This window comes from Heterodontus francisci, chromosome 5 (genome assembly GCF_036365525.1).
Source record: "Heterodontus francisci isolate sHetFra1 chromosome 5, sHetFra1.hap1, whole genome shotgun sequence".
In the NCBI taxonomy this organism is placed as follows: Eukaryota; Metazoa; Chordata; class Chondrichthyes; order Heterodontiformes; family Heterodontidae; genus Heterodontus; species Heterodontus francisci.
Genome location: NC_090375.1, coordinates 152,437,200 through 152,458,535, shown reverse-complemented (window position 1 = coordinate 152,458,535; position 21,336 = coordinate 152,437,200). Strand labels below are relative to the sequence as shown.

General features: G+C 42.4%; 1 protein-coding gene across 10 annotated transcripts in view; it reads left to right on the top strand.

The window, feature by feature from the left end:
- clasp2 (cytoplasmic linker associated protein 2) overlaps positions 1-21,336 on the top strand; it is a 673,953-nt gene that overhangs the window by 140,443 nt on the left and 512,174 nt on the right. For all 10 annotated transcript variants that reach the window (XM_068032254.1, XM_068032248.1, XM_068032247.1 and 7 more), the window contains exon 7: positions 5,461-5,531. In XM_068032254.1, coding sequence (XP_067888355.1) covers positions 5,461-5,531 — 71 coding nt within the window. The remainder of the gene's footprint in view (positions 1-5,460; positions 5,532-21,336) is intronic.

The following is a 21,336-nucleotide window of genomic DNA, read 5'->3' as shown; positions in this document are numbered from 1 at the left end:
CCATCTGGAGAAGCCACAACACAGGACTTGAATGCCAAACTGCGGAAGCAGCTTGCAATAGACAGAGCTAAGCAACCAACAGATCAGATCTAAGCTCTGCAGTCCTGCCACATCCAGTTGTGAATGGTGGTTGAAAATTAAACAACTAACTGGAGGAGGAGGCTCCACAAATATCCCCATCTTCAATGGTGGAGGAGCTCAGCACAGAAGTGCAAAAGACAAGGCTGAAGCATTTTCAACCACCTCCAGCCAGAAGTGCTGAATGAATGATCCATCTCTGCCATCTCCTGAGGTCCCCAGCATAGATGCCAGTCTTCAGCCAATCTGATTCACTGCATGTTGTATCAAGAAATTGCTGAAGGCACTGAATACTGCCAAGGCTGTGGGTCCTGACAGCATCATGGCTGCAGTCCTGAATGAAGGCTTGTACTGTAGAATTAGTCGCACCCTTAGCCAAGCTGTTCCAGTACAGCTACAACACTGGCATCAACCTGACAATGTGGAAAATTGCCCAGGTATGTCTGGTCCTTAAAAAGCAGGACCAATCCAATCTGGCAATTACTGCCCCATCAGTCTGCACTCGATCACCAGCAAAGTGATGGACAGCGCTATCAAGTGCCACTTGAACAACAACAACCTCTTCATTGATGCTGAGTTTGGCTTCTGCCAGGGTCACAGCTCCTGACCGAATTACAGCCTTGGTCCAAACATGGACAAAAGAGCTGAAGGTGAGCCGAGACAGATTGCCCTTGATATCAAGGCAGCATTTGACCGAGTGTGGATCAAGGAGCCTGGCAAAAGTGAAGTCAATGGGAATCGGTGGTGGGGGGAAACTCTCCACTGGTTGGAGTCATAGCTAGCACAAAGGAAGATGGTTTTGGTTGTTGGAGATCCATCATCTCTGTCCCAGGACATCGCTGCAAGAGTTCCTCAGAGTAGTGCCCTAGGCCCAACCATCTTCAGCTGCTTCTGGTAGTGTGGTGACCAGAATTGCATGCTATATTCCAAGTGTGGCCTAACTAAGGTTCTGTGCAGCTGCAGCATGACTTGCCAATTTTTATACTCTATGTCCCGACCGATTGAAGGCAAGCATGCCGTATGCCGCCTTGACTACCATATCTACCTGCGTTGCCTCTTTCAGTGACCTGTGGACCTGTACGCCCAGATCTCTCTGCCTGTCAATACTCCTAAGGGTTCTGCCATTTACTGTATACTTCCCACCTGTATTAGACCTTCCAAAATGCATTATCTCACATTTGTCCAGATTAAACTCCATCTGCCATTTCTCCGCCCAAGTCTCCAACCAATCTATATCCTGCTGTATCCTCTGACAATCCTCATCGCTATCCGCAACTCCACCAACCTTTGTGTCGTCCGCGAACTTACTAATCAGACCAGCTACATTTTCCTCCAAATCATTTATATATACTACAAAGAGCAAAGGTCCCAGCACTGATCCCTGCGGAACACCACTAGTCACAGCCCTTCATTGAGAAAAGCTCCCTTCCTATGACTTCTATGACCGAGCCAGTTCTGTATCCATCTTGCCAGCTCACCTCTGATCCCGTGTGACTTCACCTTTTGTACCAGTCTGCCATGAGGGACCTTGTCAAAGGCTTCATTGAAGTCCATATAGATAACATCCACTGCCCTTCCTTCATCAATCATCTTCGTCACTTCCTCAGAAAACTCAATCAAGTTAGTGAGGCACGACCTGCCCTGCACAAAACCATGCTGCCTCTCGCTAATAAGTCCACTTGTTTCCATATGGGAGTAAATCCTGTCCCGAAGAATCCTCTCTAATAATTTCCCTACCACTGACGTAAAGTTCACCGGCCTGTAATTTCCTGAATTATCCTTGCTACCCTTCTTAAACAAAGGAACAACATTGGCTATTCTCCAGTCCTCTGGGATCTCACCTGTAGCCAATGAGGATGCAAAGATTTCTGTCAAGGCCCCAGTAATTTCCTCCCTTGCCTCCCTCAGTATTCTGGGGTAGATCCCATCAGGCCCTGGGGATTTATCTACCTTAATGTTTTTCAAGTTGCCCAGCACCACCACCTTTTTGATAGCGACATGACCCAGACTATCTACACACCCTTCCCTAGTCTCATCATCTACCAAGTCCTTCTCTTTGGTGAATACTGATGCAAAGTACTCTTTTAGTACTTGGTCCATTTCCTCTGGCTGCACGCATAGATTCCCTCCTCTGTCCTTGAGTGGGCCAATCCTTTCCCTGGCTGCGCTCTTGCTCTTTATATACGTAGAAAAAGTCTTGAGATTCTCCTTAATCCTGTTTGCCAGTGACTTTTCATGACCCCTTTTAGCCCTCCTGACTCCTTGCTTAAGTTCCTTTCTACTTTATATTCCTCAAGTGCTTCGTCTGTTCCCAGCCTTCTAGCCCTTACGAATGCTTCCTTTTTCTTTTTGACCAGGCTCTCAATATCTCTCTTTATCCAAGGTTTCCAAAACTTGCCACACTTATCCTTCTTCCTCACAGGAACATGCCGGTCCTGGATGCTAATCAACTGACATTTGAAAGACTCCCACATGTCAGATGTTGATTTACCCTCAAACAGCTACCCCCAATCTAAATTCTTCAGTTCCTGCCTAATATTGTTATAATTAGCCTTCCCCCAATTTAGCACCTTCACCCGAGGGCGACTCTTATCCTCATCCACAAGTACCTTAAAACTTACGGAATTATGGTCACTGTTTCCGAAATGCTCCCCTACTGAAACTTCGACCACCTGGCCGGGCTCATTCCCCAATACCAGGTCCAGTACGGCCCCTTCCCCAGTTGGACTATCTACATATTGTTTCAAGAAGCCCTCCTGGATGCTCCTTACAAATTCTGCCCCATCCAAACCCCTCGCACTAAGTGAGCCCCAATCAATATTGGGAAAGTTAAAATCACTCACCACAACAACCCTGTTTCTTTTACATCTTTCCAAAATCTGTCTACATATCTGCTCTATTTCCCGCTGGCTGTTGGGAGACCTGTAGTAAACCCCCAACATTGTGACTGCACCCTTCCTATTCTACCCATATTGCCTTGCTGCATGAGCCCTCCGAGGTGTCCTCCTGCAGTACAGCTGTGATATTCTCCATAACCAGTAATGCAACTCCCCCACCCCTTTTTACACCCCCTCTATCCCGCCTGAAGCTTCTGAATCCCGGAAAGTTTAGCTGCCAATTCTGTCCTTTCCTCAACCAAGTTTCTGTAATAGCAACAACATCATCGTTCCAAGCAGTTGAAACATTTTTTTTTCATTCGTTCATGGCTAGGCCAGCATTTATTGCCCATCCCTAATTGCTGTTGAGAAGGTGCTGGTGAGCTGCCTTGAACAGCTGCAGTCCATGTGGGTAGGTACACTCACAGTGCTATTAGAAAGGGAGTACCAGGATTTTGACCCAGCAACAGTGAAGGAACGGCGATATAGTTCCAAGTCAGTATGGTGTATGGCTTGGAGGGGAACTTGCAGGTGGTGGTGTTCCCATGCATCTGCTGCCCTGGTCCTTATAGGTGTTGGAGATCATGGGTTTGGAAGGTGCTGTCTAAGGAGCCTTGGTGCCTTGCTGGAGTGCATCTTGTAGAAGGTGTACATTGCTGCCACTGTGCATTGGTGGTGGAGGGAGTGAATGTTTGTGGATGGGGTGCCAATCAAGCTGGCTGCTTTGTCCTGGATGGTGTCAAGCTTCTTGAGTGTTGTTGGAGCTGTCCCCATCCAGGCAAGTGGAGAGTACTGCATCACACTCCTGACTTGTGCCTTGCAGATGTGGACAGGCTTTGGGGAGTCAGGAGGTGAGATATTCGCCGCAGGATTCCTAGCCTTTGACTTGCTGTTGTAGCCATGGTATTTATCTGGCCACTCCAGTTCAGTTTCTGGTCAATGGTAACCCCCAGGATGTTGGTAGTGGGGGATTCACATATTCAAATATGATGCATTGAATAATTAAGGTGGGTGACACCACACAGTTCCAGATCAGGTAAATGTTTCCTCTTGTACTTTTCAGCCTTGGTGCATTTGTGAGTGGTAAGGGACTGGGGTAAAGTGGTGATGTGTTATTTTGATAAGCTTCTAAAGTATGAATGCTGAACAATTTTTTGGCATAAGTGCATTTTGCTAACATCCTTGTTTGTGAAGTAACATTTGTCATTAACATCCTGATCTGGCACTTTTAAAAAGCCATTTCCTATCTCCCTCTTCGATCAGAAATTTGTCCTATTGTATTGAGTTTTAGTGAAGTTGCTGCTTTACAACACTTGGTGGCAGTGCATTGCATAAATTGACAAAATGTGGAGCAGTGCCTTTGACTGAGTTTAGTTTTTTTCAGTGTTTTTCCTTCTATCCAGTTTTGCACATTTTTTCATGATCAATTCCCTTCATGATTTTAAAAAAACCTTAATATACCTCTTTAATCAGATTGGCGTAGGCTACACATGTGCTTTATGGCTTAATGATCTAGAACCTTGTGATCAGTTTTGTTGCTCTTTCCACTGCCTGTATGTTGAGAAATGATGCATTGCCTGGCACATCAGTTGGGTAATACAAATTCTTGTATGTCAGTAGAAAATATTTAATATAAGTTTTTTTTTTTTAAAGCTGTCCAGTCATTGCATGGGTGTTTAGTCATGTATTTTTATTGTTTCCCTAACTAGCAAAAAAGACAGAGAAGATTGTAACCAGTGCTGATAAGAATTATTGGAAAGCAGCTGCTTCCTATATTTTTTTTGAGTATTGCAGTGCAGTTTTTTTTATATATAGAGATACAGCACTGAAACAGGCCCTTCGGCCCACCGAATCTGTGCTGACCATCAACCACCCATTTATACTAATCCTACACTAATCCCATATTCCTACCATATCCCCACCTGTCCCTATATTCCCCTACCACCTACCTATACTAGGGGCAATTTATAATGGCCAATTCACCTATCAACCTGCAAGTCTTTGGTGGTGGGAGGAAACCGGAGCACCCGGCGAAAACCCACGCAGACACAGGGAGAACTTGCAAACTCCGCACAAGCAGTACCCAGAATTGAACCCGGGTCACTGGAGCTGTGAGGCTGCGGTGCTAACCACTGCGCCACTGTGCAATTTTTCTGGACTATCTCCATATCTCTTGATATCTTTAATATCTAGAAATCTATCGATCTTTGTCTTTAATTACTGAGCCTCCACGGCCCACTGGGGTAGAGAATTCCCAAGATTCACCACCCTCTGAGTGAAGACATTCCTTCTCATCTCAGTCCTATTTCAACATATTCCCTTGCACAGATGAGATTTTAATTGCACTTCATTTGAAGATTTCCAAAGCAGGCGTGGCTTATTGTCTTTTTTACAAAAAATTTCAACTACATAGCAGCTGTTTGTTTCACTGTTTTCAGTGTTAGTTCTAGTAAACATTGGAAGTTATTCTGTTCATGTACTAATGTGATTTAAATTATGTTTTTAGATTGCAGATATTGTTTGGAAAGTTTGATGAAATGCAGAAGTCTGGGAACATGATTTTGAGTTTCAGTCATGGTAAGTAGATAGAATACACAACTATTAATCCTTGGAAGGCTTTGTATATTTTTATTGTAGTACCAGTGTGTCAAAATAAAGTAACTGTTTGTGCAATTTTAAAAAGGCTGCATTTGCTGACAATGCAACGACTAGGTGGAGCAGTACTGGTACATGCACAAATGCAGCCTCATCGACTGTGATGTCTCTGTCTGCAACATCTCAGGCAGCTGCCAGTAATAAAGATGGCGCTGCTTAATTTTACACAAAAAAAATTAATTGGGTCCAAACCCCCTCAATGGTCGCGATCACCGCCTCCATTTCTCTCCCCCCCCCCCCCCCCCCCCCCCCAGACAGTACCCCACTCCCTCCCGCAATCACCACTTTCTCTTCCACATGCTCTCCCGTAATCTCTGTTTCTCTTCCCCGCTCCCTCCCGTGATCACTGCCTCAATCGCTGCTTCTCTTCCCCGCTGCCTCCCACAATCGCCGCTTCAAACATAGGAAATAGGAGCAGAAGTAGGCCATTCATCTCCTCGAGCCTGCTCCACCATTCAACTAGATCATGGCTGATCTTCTACCTCGATGCAATTTTTCTGCACTATCCCCATCTCTCTTGATATCTTTAATATCCAGAAATCTATCGATCTTTGTCTTTAATTACTGAGCCTCCACGGCCCACTGGGGTAGAGAATTCCCAAGTTTCACCACCCTCTGAGTGAAGACGTTCCTTCTCACCTCAGTCCTAAATGGCCTACCCCTTATTCTAAGACGGTGGAAACCTCCTTCCTACATCCTTCTTGCATCAACCCTGTTGAACTGTGTAAGAATTTTGTATGCTTCCATGAGACCACCTCTCCTAATCTCTGGCGAGCTCAGGCTCCTCCGTCTCTCCTCATCACACAATCCTGCCATTCCAGGAATCAGTCAGGTGAGCCTTGGTTGCATTCTTTCTCTATAACAAATCTATCTCTCCTTAGATAAGGAGACCAAAACTGTAAACAATACTCCAGGTGCAGTTTCACCAAGGCTCTATACAATTGCGGCAAGACTTCTTTACTCCTGTACTCAAAACCCTTTGCAGTGAAGGTCAACATACCATTTGCTTTCCTGATTGCTTGCTTCACCTGCATGTTGGCTTTCAGTGACTTATGAACAACGATACCCAGGTCCCTTTGGACATCAACACTTTGCAATCTCTCACCATTTAAGAAATACTCTGCATTTCTGTTTTTCCTACCAAAGTGGCTAAATTCACATTTTTCCACATTATATTCTATCTGCCATGTTCTTGCTCACTCATACAAGTGGTATTTTGTTTTTTACAGTGCCTTGTTTTGCAACATTTCTAAACACATCACGCAGTTAATTACTTTTTAAGTGCAATGACCGTTATGGAGGAAAACATAAGATGAAGTAGAATAAGTGTGCAGCATCCACTTAAACTTTGCAATTTATGGATTGTATTTAGTAAGAACAGCAGATTTGTTTAATTGTGTTTTATGTTCAACAAAATGGTGGTAATAAATGTGCGGTAGCAGAAATTAAGTTTGGATCTGTGTTTCTGTAATGTGTGTTACAGCGATAACTAACAATTGAGTATTAACAATATTATTCTCATATGGCACTAATATTTTTACAGAAGGGATTGTGTGTGTATTTAATGTGGTCGCACGTATTTGCATCGCAAGTGGGTTGGACCAGATTTTTCATTGGTCCCCTTGGAGGACAAGATGTACCCAATAGTTTGTCTGGAATGTGTAATTCGATCCTGCCTGCTGTAATGTAATTCACTGTTCTCTGCAATATGTAATTTTATCCAGTCATTGTCAGGCAGACAAGCATGCTTCAGGGCTCACAGCGCTACTGTGATTGCAAATTACGTGATAATGGTGATACAGTAGAATGCACCAAGTGGAACTGTAGTTAGTTTTCTGAAGATCCTGTATCATCTAGCGTCCTGCAGTTGTAATTGTAGTTGTCCTTGGCTGGTAAATAAATGACTTTATACCCAAATTAGAGGGTTAGGAGTGCCAAGCCTGCTATACTCTCAGCACTACATGAACTGCTATGCCTGTGCTGGGACGAGGGAGCAGTACCCCCAGGACATGCGCGATGCCAATATCATCACCCTCTATAAAAACCAAGGTGACCGCGGTGACTGCAACAACTACCGTGGAATCTCCCTGCTCAGCATAGTGGGGAAAGTCTTTGCTCGAGTCGCTTTAAACAGGCACCAGAAGCTGGCTGTGCGCGTCTACCCTGAGGCAGAGTGTGGCTTTCGTGCAGAGAGATCGACCGTTGACATGCTGTTCTCCCTTCGTCAGATACAGGAGAAATGCCGTGAACAACAGATGCCCCTCTACATTGCTTTCATTGATCTCACCAAAGCCTTTGACCTCGTCAGCAGACGTGGTCTCTTCAGACGAATAGAAAAGATTGGATGCCCACCAAAGCTACTAAGTAACATCACCTCATTCCATGACAATATGAAAGGCACAATTTAACATGGTGGCTCCTCATCAGAGCCCTTTCCTATCCTGAGTGGCGTGAAACAGGGCTGTGTTCTCACACCCACACTTTTTGGGATTTTCTTCTCCCTGCTGCTCTCATATGCGTTCAAGTCTTCAGAAGAAGGAATTTTCCTCCACACAAGGTCAGGGGGCAGGTTGTTCAACCTTGCCCGTCTCAGAGCGAAGTCCAAAGTAAGGAAAGTCCTCATCAGGGAACTGCTCTTTGCTGACGATGCTGCTTTAACATCTCACACTGAAGAGTGTCTGCAGAGTCTCATTGACAGGTTTGTGGCTGCCTGCAATGAATTTGGCCTAACCATCAGCCTCAAAAAAATGAACATCATGGGGCAGGACGTCAGAAGTGTTCCATCCATCAATATTGGCGACCACGCTCTGGAAGTGGTTCAAGAGTTCACCTACCTAGGCTCAACTATCACCAGTAACCTGTCTCTAGATGCAGAAATCAACAAGCGCATGGGAAAGGCTTCCACTGCTATGTCCAGACTGGCCAAGAGAGTGTGAGAAAATGGTGCACTGACACGGAACACAAAAGTCAGAGTGTATCAAGCCTGTGTCCTCAGTACCTTGCTCTATGGCAGCGAGGCCTGGACAACGTATGCCAGCCAAGAGCGACGTCTCAATTCATTCCATCTGCGCTGCCTCCGGAGAATCCTTGGCATCAGGTGGCAGGACCGTATCTCCAACACAGAAGTCCTCAAGGCGGCCAACATCCCCAGCGTATACACACTACTGAGTCAGCGGCGCTTGAGATGGCTTGGCCATGTGAGCCGCATGGAAGATGGCAGGATCCCCAAAGACACATTGTACAGCGAGCTCGCCACTGGTATCAGACCCATCGGCCGTCCATGTCTCCGCTTTGAAGACGTCTGCAAACGCGACATGAAATCCTGTGACATTGATCACAAGTCGTGGGAGTCAGTTGCCAGCGTTCGCCAGAGCTGGCGGGCAGCCATAAAGACGGGGCTAAAGTGTGGTGAGTCGAAGAGACTTAGTAGTTGGCAGGAAAAAAGACAGAGGCGCAAGGGGAGAGCCAACTGTGCAACAGCCTCGACAAACAAATTTCTCTGCAGCACCTGTGGAAGAGCCTGTCACTCTAGAATTGGCCTTTATAGCCACTCCAGGCGCTGCTTCACAAACCACTGACCACCTCCAGGTGCTTATCCATTGTCTCTCGAGATAAGGAGGCCAAAGAAGAGAGTGGGTTAGGTACTTTTTTGGAGTTTTTAATTTGTATGCAAGTGCTAATCCTTTAATTCAGAATGAAGGGACCAGAGCAAAAGCAATAACTTTAAGGCAAAAGCATTCAATAAAATAGGAAATGGGAAACAAGAAATACAAATACTCTTATCTCCTCTGTATCTCAGTGGTACTTATGTAGCAACAAGCCAGTGAGGATTTTCCAGTCAAAAAACTGTGTTTGGGGTCTGGGTGTGTGGAGTGTGAAAGCATGCACATGAAGAGGCCTACTTTGCAGGATTGGAAGCATAGGATACAACCACAGAATAGTTATAGCGCAGAAGGATGCCATTCAACCCATCTAGTCTGTGCCAGCTCTATTCAAGAGGAACTTAGTTAGTTCCACTGCCCCACCCTTTCCCTGTAGCCATGCAAATATTTTCTCTGGGTTATGATTGGTTCGGCCCCAAGACCTCTAATCATTCTTTTTACCGGATAAATCTGCATATGGATGATACCAGCTGTGCTGAGGGAAACTTTGGAGGCAAACAACTGCTAGATGGTTCAGTTGCTCTTTTGCCCCTATACCCAGGTTGGATGACTGATCTGCATGTCAGGACTGCTACGGACCTCCACCAGAGTTACCTCTGACTTTGCCTTTCCCAGGTATAGTTCACCATCTTTTGGGTCCTATCACATGATCCACCTTTCTGACAGAATGGGTGATAAGGGCCAGTGCTCACCATGGGGTGGCGGGATCGACCAGCTCCGACCTTCACTTTGATAGTGCTGTGAGGTTTAATGACACCCATTGACTCGCGCAAGCTAGACTTATTGGTCAGTGTGTGGACTCCAGAGGCCTGGACTAACAGAGATAGGAGTTCAAATCGCACAATCGCAGCTGGTGACTTGAAAAAAATGGAGTTTGTTAAATAAATTTTAAGTATTGTGAATTGCGAGGAGGATAGTGATAGACTTGAAGAGGATATAGACAGGCTGGCCAAATGGGTAGACACGTGGCAGATGACATTTAATGCAGAGAAGTGTAAAATAATACATTTTGGTGGGAAGAACGAGAATAAGCAATATAAAATGAAGGATATGTTTCTAAAGGGCGTATAGGACAGAGTGACCTAGGGCTACACGTGCACAAATCATTGAAGGTGGCAGGGCAGGTTGAATAAGCAGTTAGTAGGCATACATGATCCTGGACTTATCCAATTCCCTTTCGAAAGCCACAATTGAATCTACCTCCACCACCCTTACAGGCAGTGTATTTCAGATACTAACCACTCGCTGTGTTTAAAAAAAAAAACATTTTAGTCAAGTCACCTTTGGTTCTTATGCCAAACACTTTAAATCAGTGTCCTCTGGTTCTCGACCCTTGCAATGAGAACAGTTACTCCCTATCTACTCTGTTTATGTCCCTCATCCATGTAACTGAAGTCCCCCGTCCTTTGAGCTATTTTTGTGAAACTTTGCTGCACCCTATCCTAAAGCCTTCACATCCTTCCTAAAGTGTGGTGCGTGGAATTGACGCAATTCTGCAGTTGAGGCCAAACTAGAGTTTTATAAAGGTTCACTTTAACTTTGTTGCTTTTGTACTCTATGCCTCTACTTATAAAGCCCAGAATCCTGTGGGCCCTTTTAACCACTTTCTTAGCATGTCCTGCCACTGTCAATGATTTGTGCACATATTCCCCTGACCTCTGTTCCTGCACCCTCTTTAGAATTGTACACTTTATTTTATATTATCTCTCCTTGTTCTTCCTGCCAAAATGTGTCTCGGCGTTAAATTTCATCTGCCACTTCTCCACCCATTCCACCAGCTTGTCTATACCCTCTTGAAGTCTGTGGCTATACTCCTCACAGTTCACAGTCGTTCCAAGTTTTGGGTCATCTGCAAATTTTGGAATTATGCCATGTATATGCAAGTCTCTGTTAATATTTATGGAGAAAAGCAGTGGTCCCAATACTGACCCCTGGAGAATCCCACAGTCTACTGCCTTCCAGATCAAAAAAAACCATTCACCACTACTCTCTGTTTCCTGTCACTGGCTAGCTTAGTATCCATGTTGTTACTTTCCCTTTCATTACACGGGCTTCAACTTTGCTGGTCAGCCTGTTGGGTGGCACATATCAAATGCCTTTTGGAAGTCTATATATACCAAATGAACTGCATTACCCTCACCAACTGTCTGTTACCTCTTCAAAAAAAAATGTCAAGCTGGAGTCGGTAATTTGGCCCTTTGGGCCATTCAAAAGGACGATTGCTGATCTACCTCAGTTACAGCTTCCTGCATCATCCCCATATCCCTTAATTCCCTAAGTACCCAAAAATCTATCGACCTCTGTCTTGAATATTTCTAAAGACTGAGCATCCACAGCTCTGTGAGGTAGAAAATTCCGAAGATTCACAATGTTTTGAGTCAAGAAATGTCTCCTCATCCCTGAGAAAATATTTCCCCAGCATCTCCTCTGTCAAGCCTCTTAAAAATATTGTATGTTTTAATTAGATCATTCTTCTAAACATGGAATATGGGCCCAGTCTACTCAACCCCTCCTCATAGGACAACCCCTCCTCTAAGGAACCAGTCTAGTGAACCTTCGTTAAACTCTCTCCAAGGCAAGTATGTTGTTCCTTGGGTAAGGAGACCAAAACTATGTACAGTACTCCAGGTGTGGCCTCACCAATGCCCTGTATAATTGTAGTTCGACTTCTTTACTCTTGTACTCCAATCCCTTTGTAACAAAAGATAGCATACCTGCATGTTAAGCTTCTGTGATTCATGTACAAGGACACCCAGATCCCTCTGAATGCAAACATGTCCCAGTCTCTCAACATTCAAAAAAAATCCTGATTTTAATAAATTTTTACCACAAAGTCAATAATTTCATGCTTCACTGCATTGTATTCCATCTGCCATGTTCTTGTCCACTCACTCAACCTGTCTATATCGCTCTGCAGCCTCTTTGCGTGTTCCTCACCGCTAACTTTCCCACTTAACCTTTGTGTTGTCAGCACACTTTGATATGTTACACTCAGGCCTCTCATCTAAGTCATTGTGGACAGTAGCATAGTGCTCATGTTACTACACTATTAAGCCAGAAGCAAGGGACGTCAGTTCAAATCCCACCACGGGGGAATTTATAGTTAATTAATGAACAAATCTGGAATAAAAATGCTAGTCTCATTAGTAATCTCGAAACTATTGGATTGTTGTAAAATCCCATCTGGTTCACTAACCTCCTTCAGGGGAGGAAATCTGCTGTCCTTACCTGGTTTGGTCTACATGTGACTCCAGGCCCACAGAAATGTGGTTGACCCTTAACTCTCTTCTGAAATGTTATAGCAAGCTACTCAGTTCAAGGGGCATAAGGGATGGACAATAAATGCTGGCCTTGCCAGTGATGCTTATATCCTATGAATGAATTGAAAAAAAGGCCCCAGTTTTGATCCTTTGTTACCTGGCTGGTTACAGCCTGCCAACTTGAAAGTGTCCTGTTTATTCCTGCTCTCATTTTCTGCCCATTAACCAATCCTCAGTTCATGCCACTATATTACCCCCAAAGCACGAGTCCTAATTTTGTGTAGTAACCTCTTGTGTGGCATCGAATGCTTTTTGAAAATCCAAACACACCATATCCACTGGCTGCCCCTTATCCCAGTTTGATCCTCAAAAAATTCTAACAGATTTGTCAGAAACAATTTCCCTTTCATAGATCCATGTTGACTTTGCTTAGTCATAGATTTCTAAGTGTCCTGTTACCATGTCCCTTGCTATAGATTGATAGATTCTAGTATTTTGCCTGATATTGATATTCCATGATCTGGCCTATAGTTCACTGTTTACTTTGTTCCTCATTTCTTAAATAGCAGGGTTATGTTTACTACCTTCCAATCCTTGGGAACTGCTTTTGAATCTGAGGAATTCTGCAATATCAAAACCAATGCATCCATTGAACTTGAAGTTCTCGGAAATTCTGATGAAAGGTCATTGACCTGAAACGTTAACTCTGTTTCTCTTTCCACAGATGCTGCCTGTTTGCTAAGTATTTCCAGCACTTTCAGTTTTTATTTCAGATTTCCAACATCTATATTATTTTGATTTTGCATTTGCTATCTCTGCAGCTCCCTCTTTTAAAACCCTAGGATGCAGGTCATCAGGTCCAGGGGATTTGTCCCACTTAGTCCCGTTAATTTCTCCAGTACTATTTCTTATACTGATTTCTTTAAGTTTCTCATTCTCACTAGACCCTTAGTTCCTGATTATTTCTGGAATGTGTTTTCTACTGTGAAGACAGATACCAAGTATTTGTTTAGTGTCTCTGCTATTTTTTTATTCCCCATTTATAATTTCGCCAGTTGCTGCCTCCCATGGACCCACATTTACTTTCACTGATCTCTTCCTATTTGCATGCCTATGGAAATGTTCACAATCTGCTTTTATGTCTCTTGCTGGTCTATTCTCATAGTTTCTTTTCCCTTTAATTGTAGACTTCTTGGTCCTCAGCTGAACTCTAAAATTACTGTCAATCTTCAGGCTTACTATTCTTCTTGGCAACAGTACAAGCCTCTGCTTTTGATCTTGTACTATCTTTAACTCTCCTTGTTAGCTGTGGTTGGACTACTTTTGCTGCAAGATTTTTGTGCTTTCAAGGAATGTATATTTGTTGCAAATTATTTATTTTTCAAGTGCTAGTTATTGCTTGTCTACCATCATATCTTTTAATGTAGTTCCCTAATCTACCTTAGCCAGCTCTGCCCTCATATGTATGTAGTTTGCTTTATGTAGATTTAAAACCCCATTTTGGACTTAACTAAATCACTTTCAAACTCTATATAAAATGTTATCATATTATGGTCACTCTCTCCTGCAGGTCTGTTTACTACAAGGTTATTATTTATCTCTTTCTCATTGCACAATACTAAAGCCAAAGTAGCCTGTACCCTAGTTGGTTCCTTGATGTACCGATTTAGAAAGCAACTTTGTATATATTCCATGAACTTGTACTCGACACTATTCCAAATTTGTTTTCCCAATCTAAATGGAGGTTCAAATTGTTCACGATCACTGTATTACCCTTGTTACATGTGTCTCTAATTTCCTGATTTATACCCTGCCATACACTACGACTGCTGTTAGGGAACCGAAAAACAACACTTGCTAATGTTTTCTGCTCCGATTTGTTTCTTAGCTCCACCCAAACTGGTGGACTTCTTGACTTTGAGTCAAGATCCTTTCTCCCTACTGTCTTTATCCCACTCTTTATTATCAATGCTACCCTCCTCCATTTCCCATTTTATCTCCAGAGTTAGGTACCCTGGAATATTTAGTTCCCATTCTTGGTCACTTTGCAACCACATCTTCATAATGGCTGTTACGTCAAACATGTTAGTTTCTATCTTTGCTATTAATTCATCTAATTTGTTGCAAATTCTTCACAAATTCGGATATCATGCCTTTAGCTCTGATTTTTTTCTGATTTTCCCTGACACCACCTTAGTCGTTAATGCCTATTACCTTTTGTTACTCTCTTGTTCCTTCCTGACCTGCTCTGCTTATTTTTACTCAAAACGTTGCTCTGTTGTAGAGCCTTGCCATTTCCCTTTATGCTGTTGAATTTATTCTTTCCTGAATCCTCCCACCATTTGCCTTCTCCCTCCCACCCCACAAGCTTTATTAGTTGAAAGCCCTGCCCACTGCCCTAGTTATTCGATTTGCCAGGACACTAGACCCAGCTCCGTTCAAGTGGAGCCATTCCTAATGGAATAGCTTCCTCTTTACCCAGTACTGGTGCCAGTGGCCCATGAAATGAAATCCCTGCCTCCCACATCATTTTTTCAGCCATGCATTTAACATTCTAATCTGTTTATCCCACTACCAATTGTCACGTGGCTCAGGTAACCATCACAGAGGTTATTACCTTCGAGGTTCTGCTTTTTTAATTTGGACCCTAACTTCTCAAACTGTCTCAGCAGAACCTGATTCCTAGTTCTACCCATGTTGTTATTTCCTATATGGACCATGATGGCTAGATCCTCCCCTCCCACTCCAAGTTCTTCTCCATCTGCGAGGTGATTTCTTTAACCCTGGCACTGGGCAGGCAACACAACCTTTGGAACTCCCAGTTGTGCCTGCAGAGAGCAGTATCTATTTTCCTGACTATATTGTCCTCTGTCACTAGCATATTTATTTTTATCTTCTTTCCTCCCCCCCCCCCCCCCCCCCTTCCACTTGAATGACTTCCTGCACACTGGTGTGTTATGGTCAGTTGTCCATCCACCCTACTGTCCTTATTCTCATCCAGGCAGGCAGCAAGTGCCTCATACCTGTTGGTTAAAGACAAAGGCCACATAGTGCGATATGGGTGGTTCCCAGTGTTCAGCTCCCCACCTGACCACAACGAGTCTTTTATTAGTATTTAACCCCTTGGTGTTTTGTTTTTCCAATAAACAGTGACTGGTTTTCTTGTAGGTTTAAAAAAAAAGAAAATCAAGTGTCTATTGATCAATACGCCTTATTCCGAAATTGTAGCAACAGCATCCGCTCACGTATTCAAAAGCACAAACACACACAAACGAGACACATAGAGAGGGAAGAAAAGGGAAGTGATTTTGTGGGGTGAGTTCATGATAAATCTGTTGAATTCTCTTGGAAATCAAGTTCTCAGGTACAGGCCTGAGATGATTGTAGATTTCTGTCTTGATTGAAAGTTCAGTTTAAGATGTGGGACACTTCTGGTTCACTGTTGTCAAATGTAGATGTAGGATTTTACAGTTGGGCATGTGCCTTCTGGCTTGCTCGAACACAAGCTGCTAGATGTTGCATCGGTCTTGCCCACCTCTTTTTGTTAAAGTAAAGCTATGTTACTGCTCACTTCCTGATAGGAAGGTGACTTCCTGTCATCTCTTCCCTGTGGTGATTGCACAATGGCCCAGGATGTGGCTATTTCACCCCTTTGTTTCAGAAGATGATATTCAGTTCTGGAGTGTACTAGTGCTGTTGACACTTAATAGCTTTGAAGATTTGTCCTTTGTATTTGTCAGACAGTTTGAATACACAAAGACCAGGAGTCCCTTTTCCTTTGGCCATTTTGGACCATTGTTCACTTTTTAAAATACATGTTCATTTTTTTTTTCAAAGACAATGTCAGTTTTTCATAACTCTTTAGAGTTAGTCTATAGTTTGTATCATTGCGCTTTCGGTATATGTGACAATATGCATGCACTTATCCAAGAAAGCCAATTGACTGAGTTTGAAGCCATGGGTGTAATGAAAATAATTTTAGCTGACATCCCAAATTTAATGATGGGGACATCACTTGAAATGATATTTCAGAAGATAATTGCTTGAAGCATTTAAAGTGTACAACAAAATTTGCAATTATATAGATGCTCTAATTTGGTAAGGTGGCCCAAGGCGCTTCACAGAAGCATAATCAGATAAAAATTGTCACTAGTTCTTCAATTATAGCGACAGAACTCCAAAGCAATGCAAACATTCAGATTCTGAAAAGTGTCTAATTTACCATATCTAATAAATATTATCAGCAATGATATCTGAGAAGCGAGAACACATTTCAAGTTGGAATAAATTCGAATGAAGGGAACCTTTAGTAGTGATGACTGAAAAACTGCTGTCATGTTCTCCACAAATTAACTGTGGCTAATTTCAAATGCATATTTTGCTATTGGAGGAGATTATCATGCAATTATTGAACAAGTGAAGAAATTTAACTAATAAGATGAGCCAGTTTGCTTCATAAAAAGTTTATGCAATTGTTCATTGTTTCCCACAGCAAGGATGAAATAGAGAGAGAACCATGACAATGAAGCATCAATAAATGGATGTGATGCTTCACGTTTGCCAAGAGCTTTTTAGTGCAAAGTTTATCAACCTTCTTGCTTCTAACGCGCCCCCTCCCCCCACCATGTTATAAAAATTTCGCAAATCCCCTGTACTGCAACACAAATATCTTTGCTGTATAAAAAGTAGTTATGCAATTAAACATATACATTTTTTTTTATTGTTTCAGTTACTTAATGTGAAAGCTGGTGCTGAGCAAGAGATCTGTTAAGATTTTGAGGTATCTTGCCCAAGCACATGTGTATGTCATCGTCAGTGTTCATCCTGGCTCAATACTTTGTTTTCATTCACATCTTTGCTGAAAATATAGCTTTGCATAAGTAGGTTGTACTAAATGGGGTCAACACTTTGAGCGCTGTATTCATCGGAGCATTCACACCAAAATGTCTCCAGTAGCCTTTCACTGAATTAGGTCTTGAGGGAGATGATGAAATGTTGATGAGCTCTTCAAATAGCTTTGATGGAACAGAGCGTGGCAGTTTCTCTTGAATATTCTCACTAAAGGGTTTGTAGCCTTGTAGTGTGTTGCAGATTGAGAGTTCTGGAAAATAAGTATTAAATTTGTTGCATACATGAGTTATTTATCCTACTAGCTGTAGTTTGATTGTCCAAGTTGACATTTATCTTCTTGAGCGAAAGAATCTAAGTGCTCATAGTTGCTCTCCAAGCTTCCCACCACCCACCCAGACTTGGCAGTTTACATTTGAATGTGTGAAGTCTTTCATGCTGGGCAAAAAAATGAGTTCTCATCTTGCATAGTTTCTTCAGCTTATTTGTTTTATTAAATGTGTGTGCGAGGTAACCCAGTTTAGCCAGCCACATGTCGTCATTTTGCTTCAGCAAGTTCAGGTTCCTTATCAGCTAAGAAAGTATATAGCTCTTCCCTGGGATGAACAGCATGGGTAAGCATTCTGCATCGAAATACCGTTCTCACTTCTGAATGCATGAGCATGGAATTGTGCTCGATAGCCACTTCCTCACAAAGTGCAGCCAAATACCTAGAGTTGATTGTTCTGGATTTTGAAAAAATTAACAAGTGTTACCACTGTTTTGGGAATACCGTGAAAACCTGGTTCAGTATCTTTGGCAGGAAGTGCCTATCAGTGTAAACAGCAATGTGTCCAAATAGAATGAGGTGCAGCAGCTCTTATTTTTTGTATAGCACCAAAAAGCATTGCAGTTATTGTGGCAGCCCATCAGTGCAGACCGTAATGCAGGTTTGTCCAGTTAATTTCTGCTCAAGTCATGAAATCATCGAAGAATTTTAAAATATCATCCAACTTTCTTGTTTTGAGTTCTTTACAAAACATAGTCTGCTTTTATTTCCTTATTCCACTTTTATACTAAACGTAAGCGAGTAAATGGGACATTTTAGAAATACCTGTGGATTCATCAACTTGTATAGCAAAGTCATTGTTACATAGCCAATCAATGCACTGCAAAATTGTCATCTGACATTAAATCAATTTGTTGTTTGACATTGTCGCTTGACATTATTTTTTCAATTCTTGGCTTTCTGCCCTCTCAAGCTTTCCCTTAGGATTTCAGTGACGCATTGCATTGTCAACTGCTCAGTAATTTTATTTTGCTTCAGCAATTTGCTGCACCACTAAGTAGGCTGAGACTACAAGCTTTATATTAGCAGTAGTGTATTACAGTTTCGCATCAACCAGTTCCTCAGACTTGTTTGAAAATGAGCATTGCTTGTCCTTATATATTTCATGCTTGGTAATTAAATTGGAGGATTAATTTTTCATACTGCGGCCTAACAGGATAGATACTGAGAGGCTCTTTCCCCTGGCTGGAGAGTCTAGAATGAGGTAGTCATAGTCTCAGGATAAGGGGATGGCCATTTAGGACTGAGATGAGGAAAAATATCTTCATTGAGGATTTTGACACTTTGGAATTCTTTACCCCAGAGGGATATGGCTGCTCAGTTGTTGAGTATATTCAAGGCTGAGTTCGATAGATTTTTGGCTATTAGGGGAATCAAGGGATTTGGGTATTGGGCCGGAAAGTGGATTTCAGGTTACGGGTCAACCATGGTCTTATTAAATGGCTGAGCAGGCTCAAGGGGCCATATGGCATACTTCTAATCCTATTTCATATGTTCTTATGGTTGAGGTGTATGTCCACTTCCAGAACAGGTAAAACCTAAATTCAATTAACTGTCTTTGTATTTTCTTAATTTTGCAGAGTTAATGGTGACTTTACGTTTTTACTCACACCTCCATCTCCTCAGTGTTGTTCAGCCCTTGTGGTTAAACTTGATGATAGAAGTTCTGTACCATCGTCATGTGGGTTTTGTTGTTTCGAAGTTGAAGGTGACATTAAAAAAGTGTCCTTATCTGGTATTTATTGTGTGCACTTAAAACTATTTTACCTTTTCTTTGTGATTTACCTTGCTCCTGCTGAAATATCTGTATTCCACCTTGAGTCTTAAATTTACATTATGTGCCCATTTGCTGCCCAAGGGCTGCTCAAATCTATCAACTGTTTGCTAAACAGGAAATGAACAAGGAACAACAAATGCAGTGCTCACTCAGTTGGACTGGACTAAAGTTTCAGGTCCACATTCTCCATTTTGGAAACAGAACTTCACTTTTAATCCGATGCCCAACTCCAACTTGGCAGTGAAAACCAGTAAACATGAATTAACTTCACGAGTAATGGTGGAGAGGCAGATGGAACATGAGTGAAATGGAGAAATAAGCAGGGCCTTGAAAAACTTTTAACTCACAAGACCTCATCGCCATGAATCCTTAAGTGACCAAGGTAGCGCCCCTCTTTCCTCCTCCCCAACCCTTTGCCAAATAGCCTAAGGTATTAAGGCAATGGTTAGAGCTTGAATTGACTGTCTGTGCTGTTTTTGTATCACTGAGACCATTCCAATCATAATATACAGGGGAGACTACTGACTAGCGGCCCCCCAAATCATCTCATGGACCCGGTTTGGCATGCCTGTTTTAGTGCACTCAGCCACTAAAGAGTTTGTTAGTAAATTTGATGTGAGGAAAAGTTTTTCTGCGAAGTCTTAACCAAAAGGTTTGTTAATATTATAGGATTTCTGTGCAATTGGAAGCTGTATGAGTATAGTGAATTAGTTAGTGAACAGTAGTTGGTATTAAGTGTCATATTGTTTCTATAAATTTAGGTTCATTTTATATATTGGTTGCTGCAAGGCAAACGGGTATCCGAGTTTTATGTAACAACTCATTTATGTTGAATATTATAAGAGTCGCAGCTATCTCAGCAATTTTGGTTCCTGTGCATCATTTTTAGTAAGACAAATGGAGCACTGTGTAGTGATCTTGAAAGAAATATGTATTGTTACATTAGGAATTGGCAATGGCCCCAATGTATCAGCTTCATGTGATAATTAAACTATGAAATTCAGTTCTGCTATTGATTGTATGTTTCCTAGACTTTTGGATCTATACACTACCTATTGTTGAAGATATACCTGAATAAAGTTTTAGTTCATAATTAATTGTACTGACTTCCCAAGTAGGTAGCTGCTGAAACGCATTCTGTGATGATGCAGCAGTCTTTTGATTTGGACGTCAAAATAATGTTCCTTATAGACATACTTACTTTCCATGCTGATCCTTCAAATGTCAGTACATAGTGAATGCTAATGCACTCTTGGTATGCAGACATGTTCTTTCAACATACAAAGAAAATCATTTAGAACTTAAGAGCTGTTCCTTGTAGCTTGCTGTGTGCCGATTGGTTACCGAGTTTCCTGGCATTGCGTTGGTGACTATGCTTTACATAAATATAAAAAAAAGTTCTTCATTGGCTGTGAAGCACTTTGGAACATCATGAAATAAAAACAAGAAAGGCTGGAACCACTCAGCAGGTCTGGCAGCATCTGTGAAAAGAGAAGCAGAGTTAACGTTTCGGGTCAGTGACCCTTCTTCGGCCCGAAACGTTAACTCTGCTTCTCTTTTCACAGATGCTGCCAGACCTGCTGAGTGGTTCCAGCATTTCTTGTTTTCATTTCAGATTTCCAGCATCCGCAGTATTTTGCTTTTATTATATTGGAACATCATGAGTTTGTGTAAGACTGCAAATATAAGATCATTCTTCGCTGCCAGTTAGCTTGGTGAAATCTCTCAGCAGAGTCAAAAGGCAAACCTGAAGGGCAAAAGAACCAATGGCGCCATGAAGAAGAACATTTTTACGCAGTGAGTAGTTAGCATCTGGAATGCACTGCTAGTGGAGGCAGATTCAATTGTGACT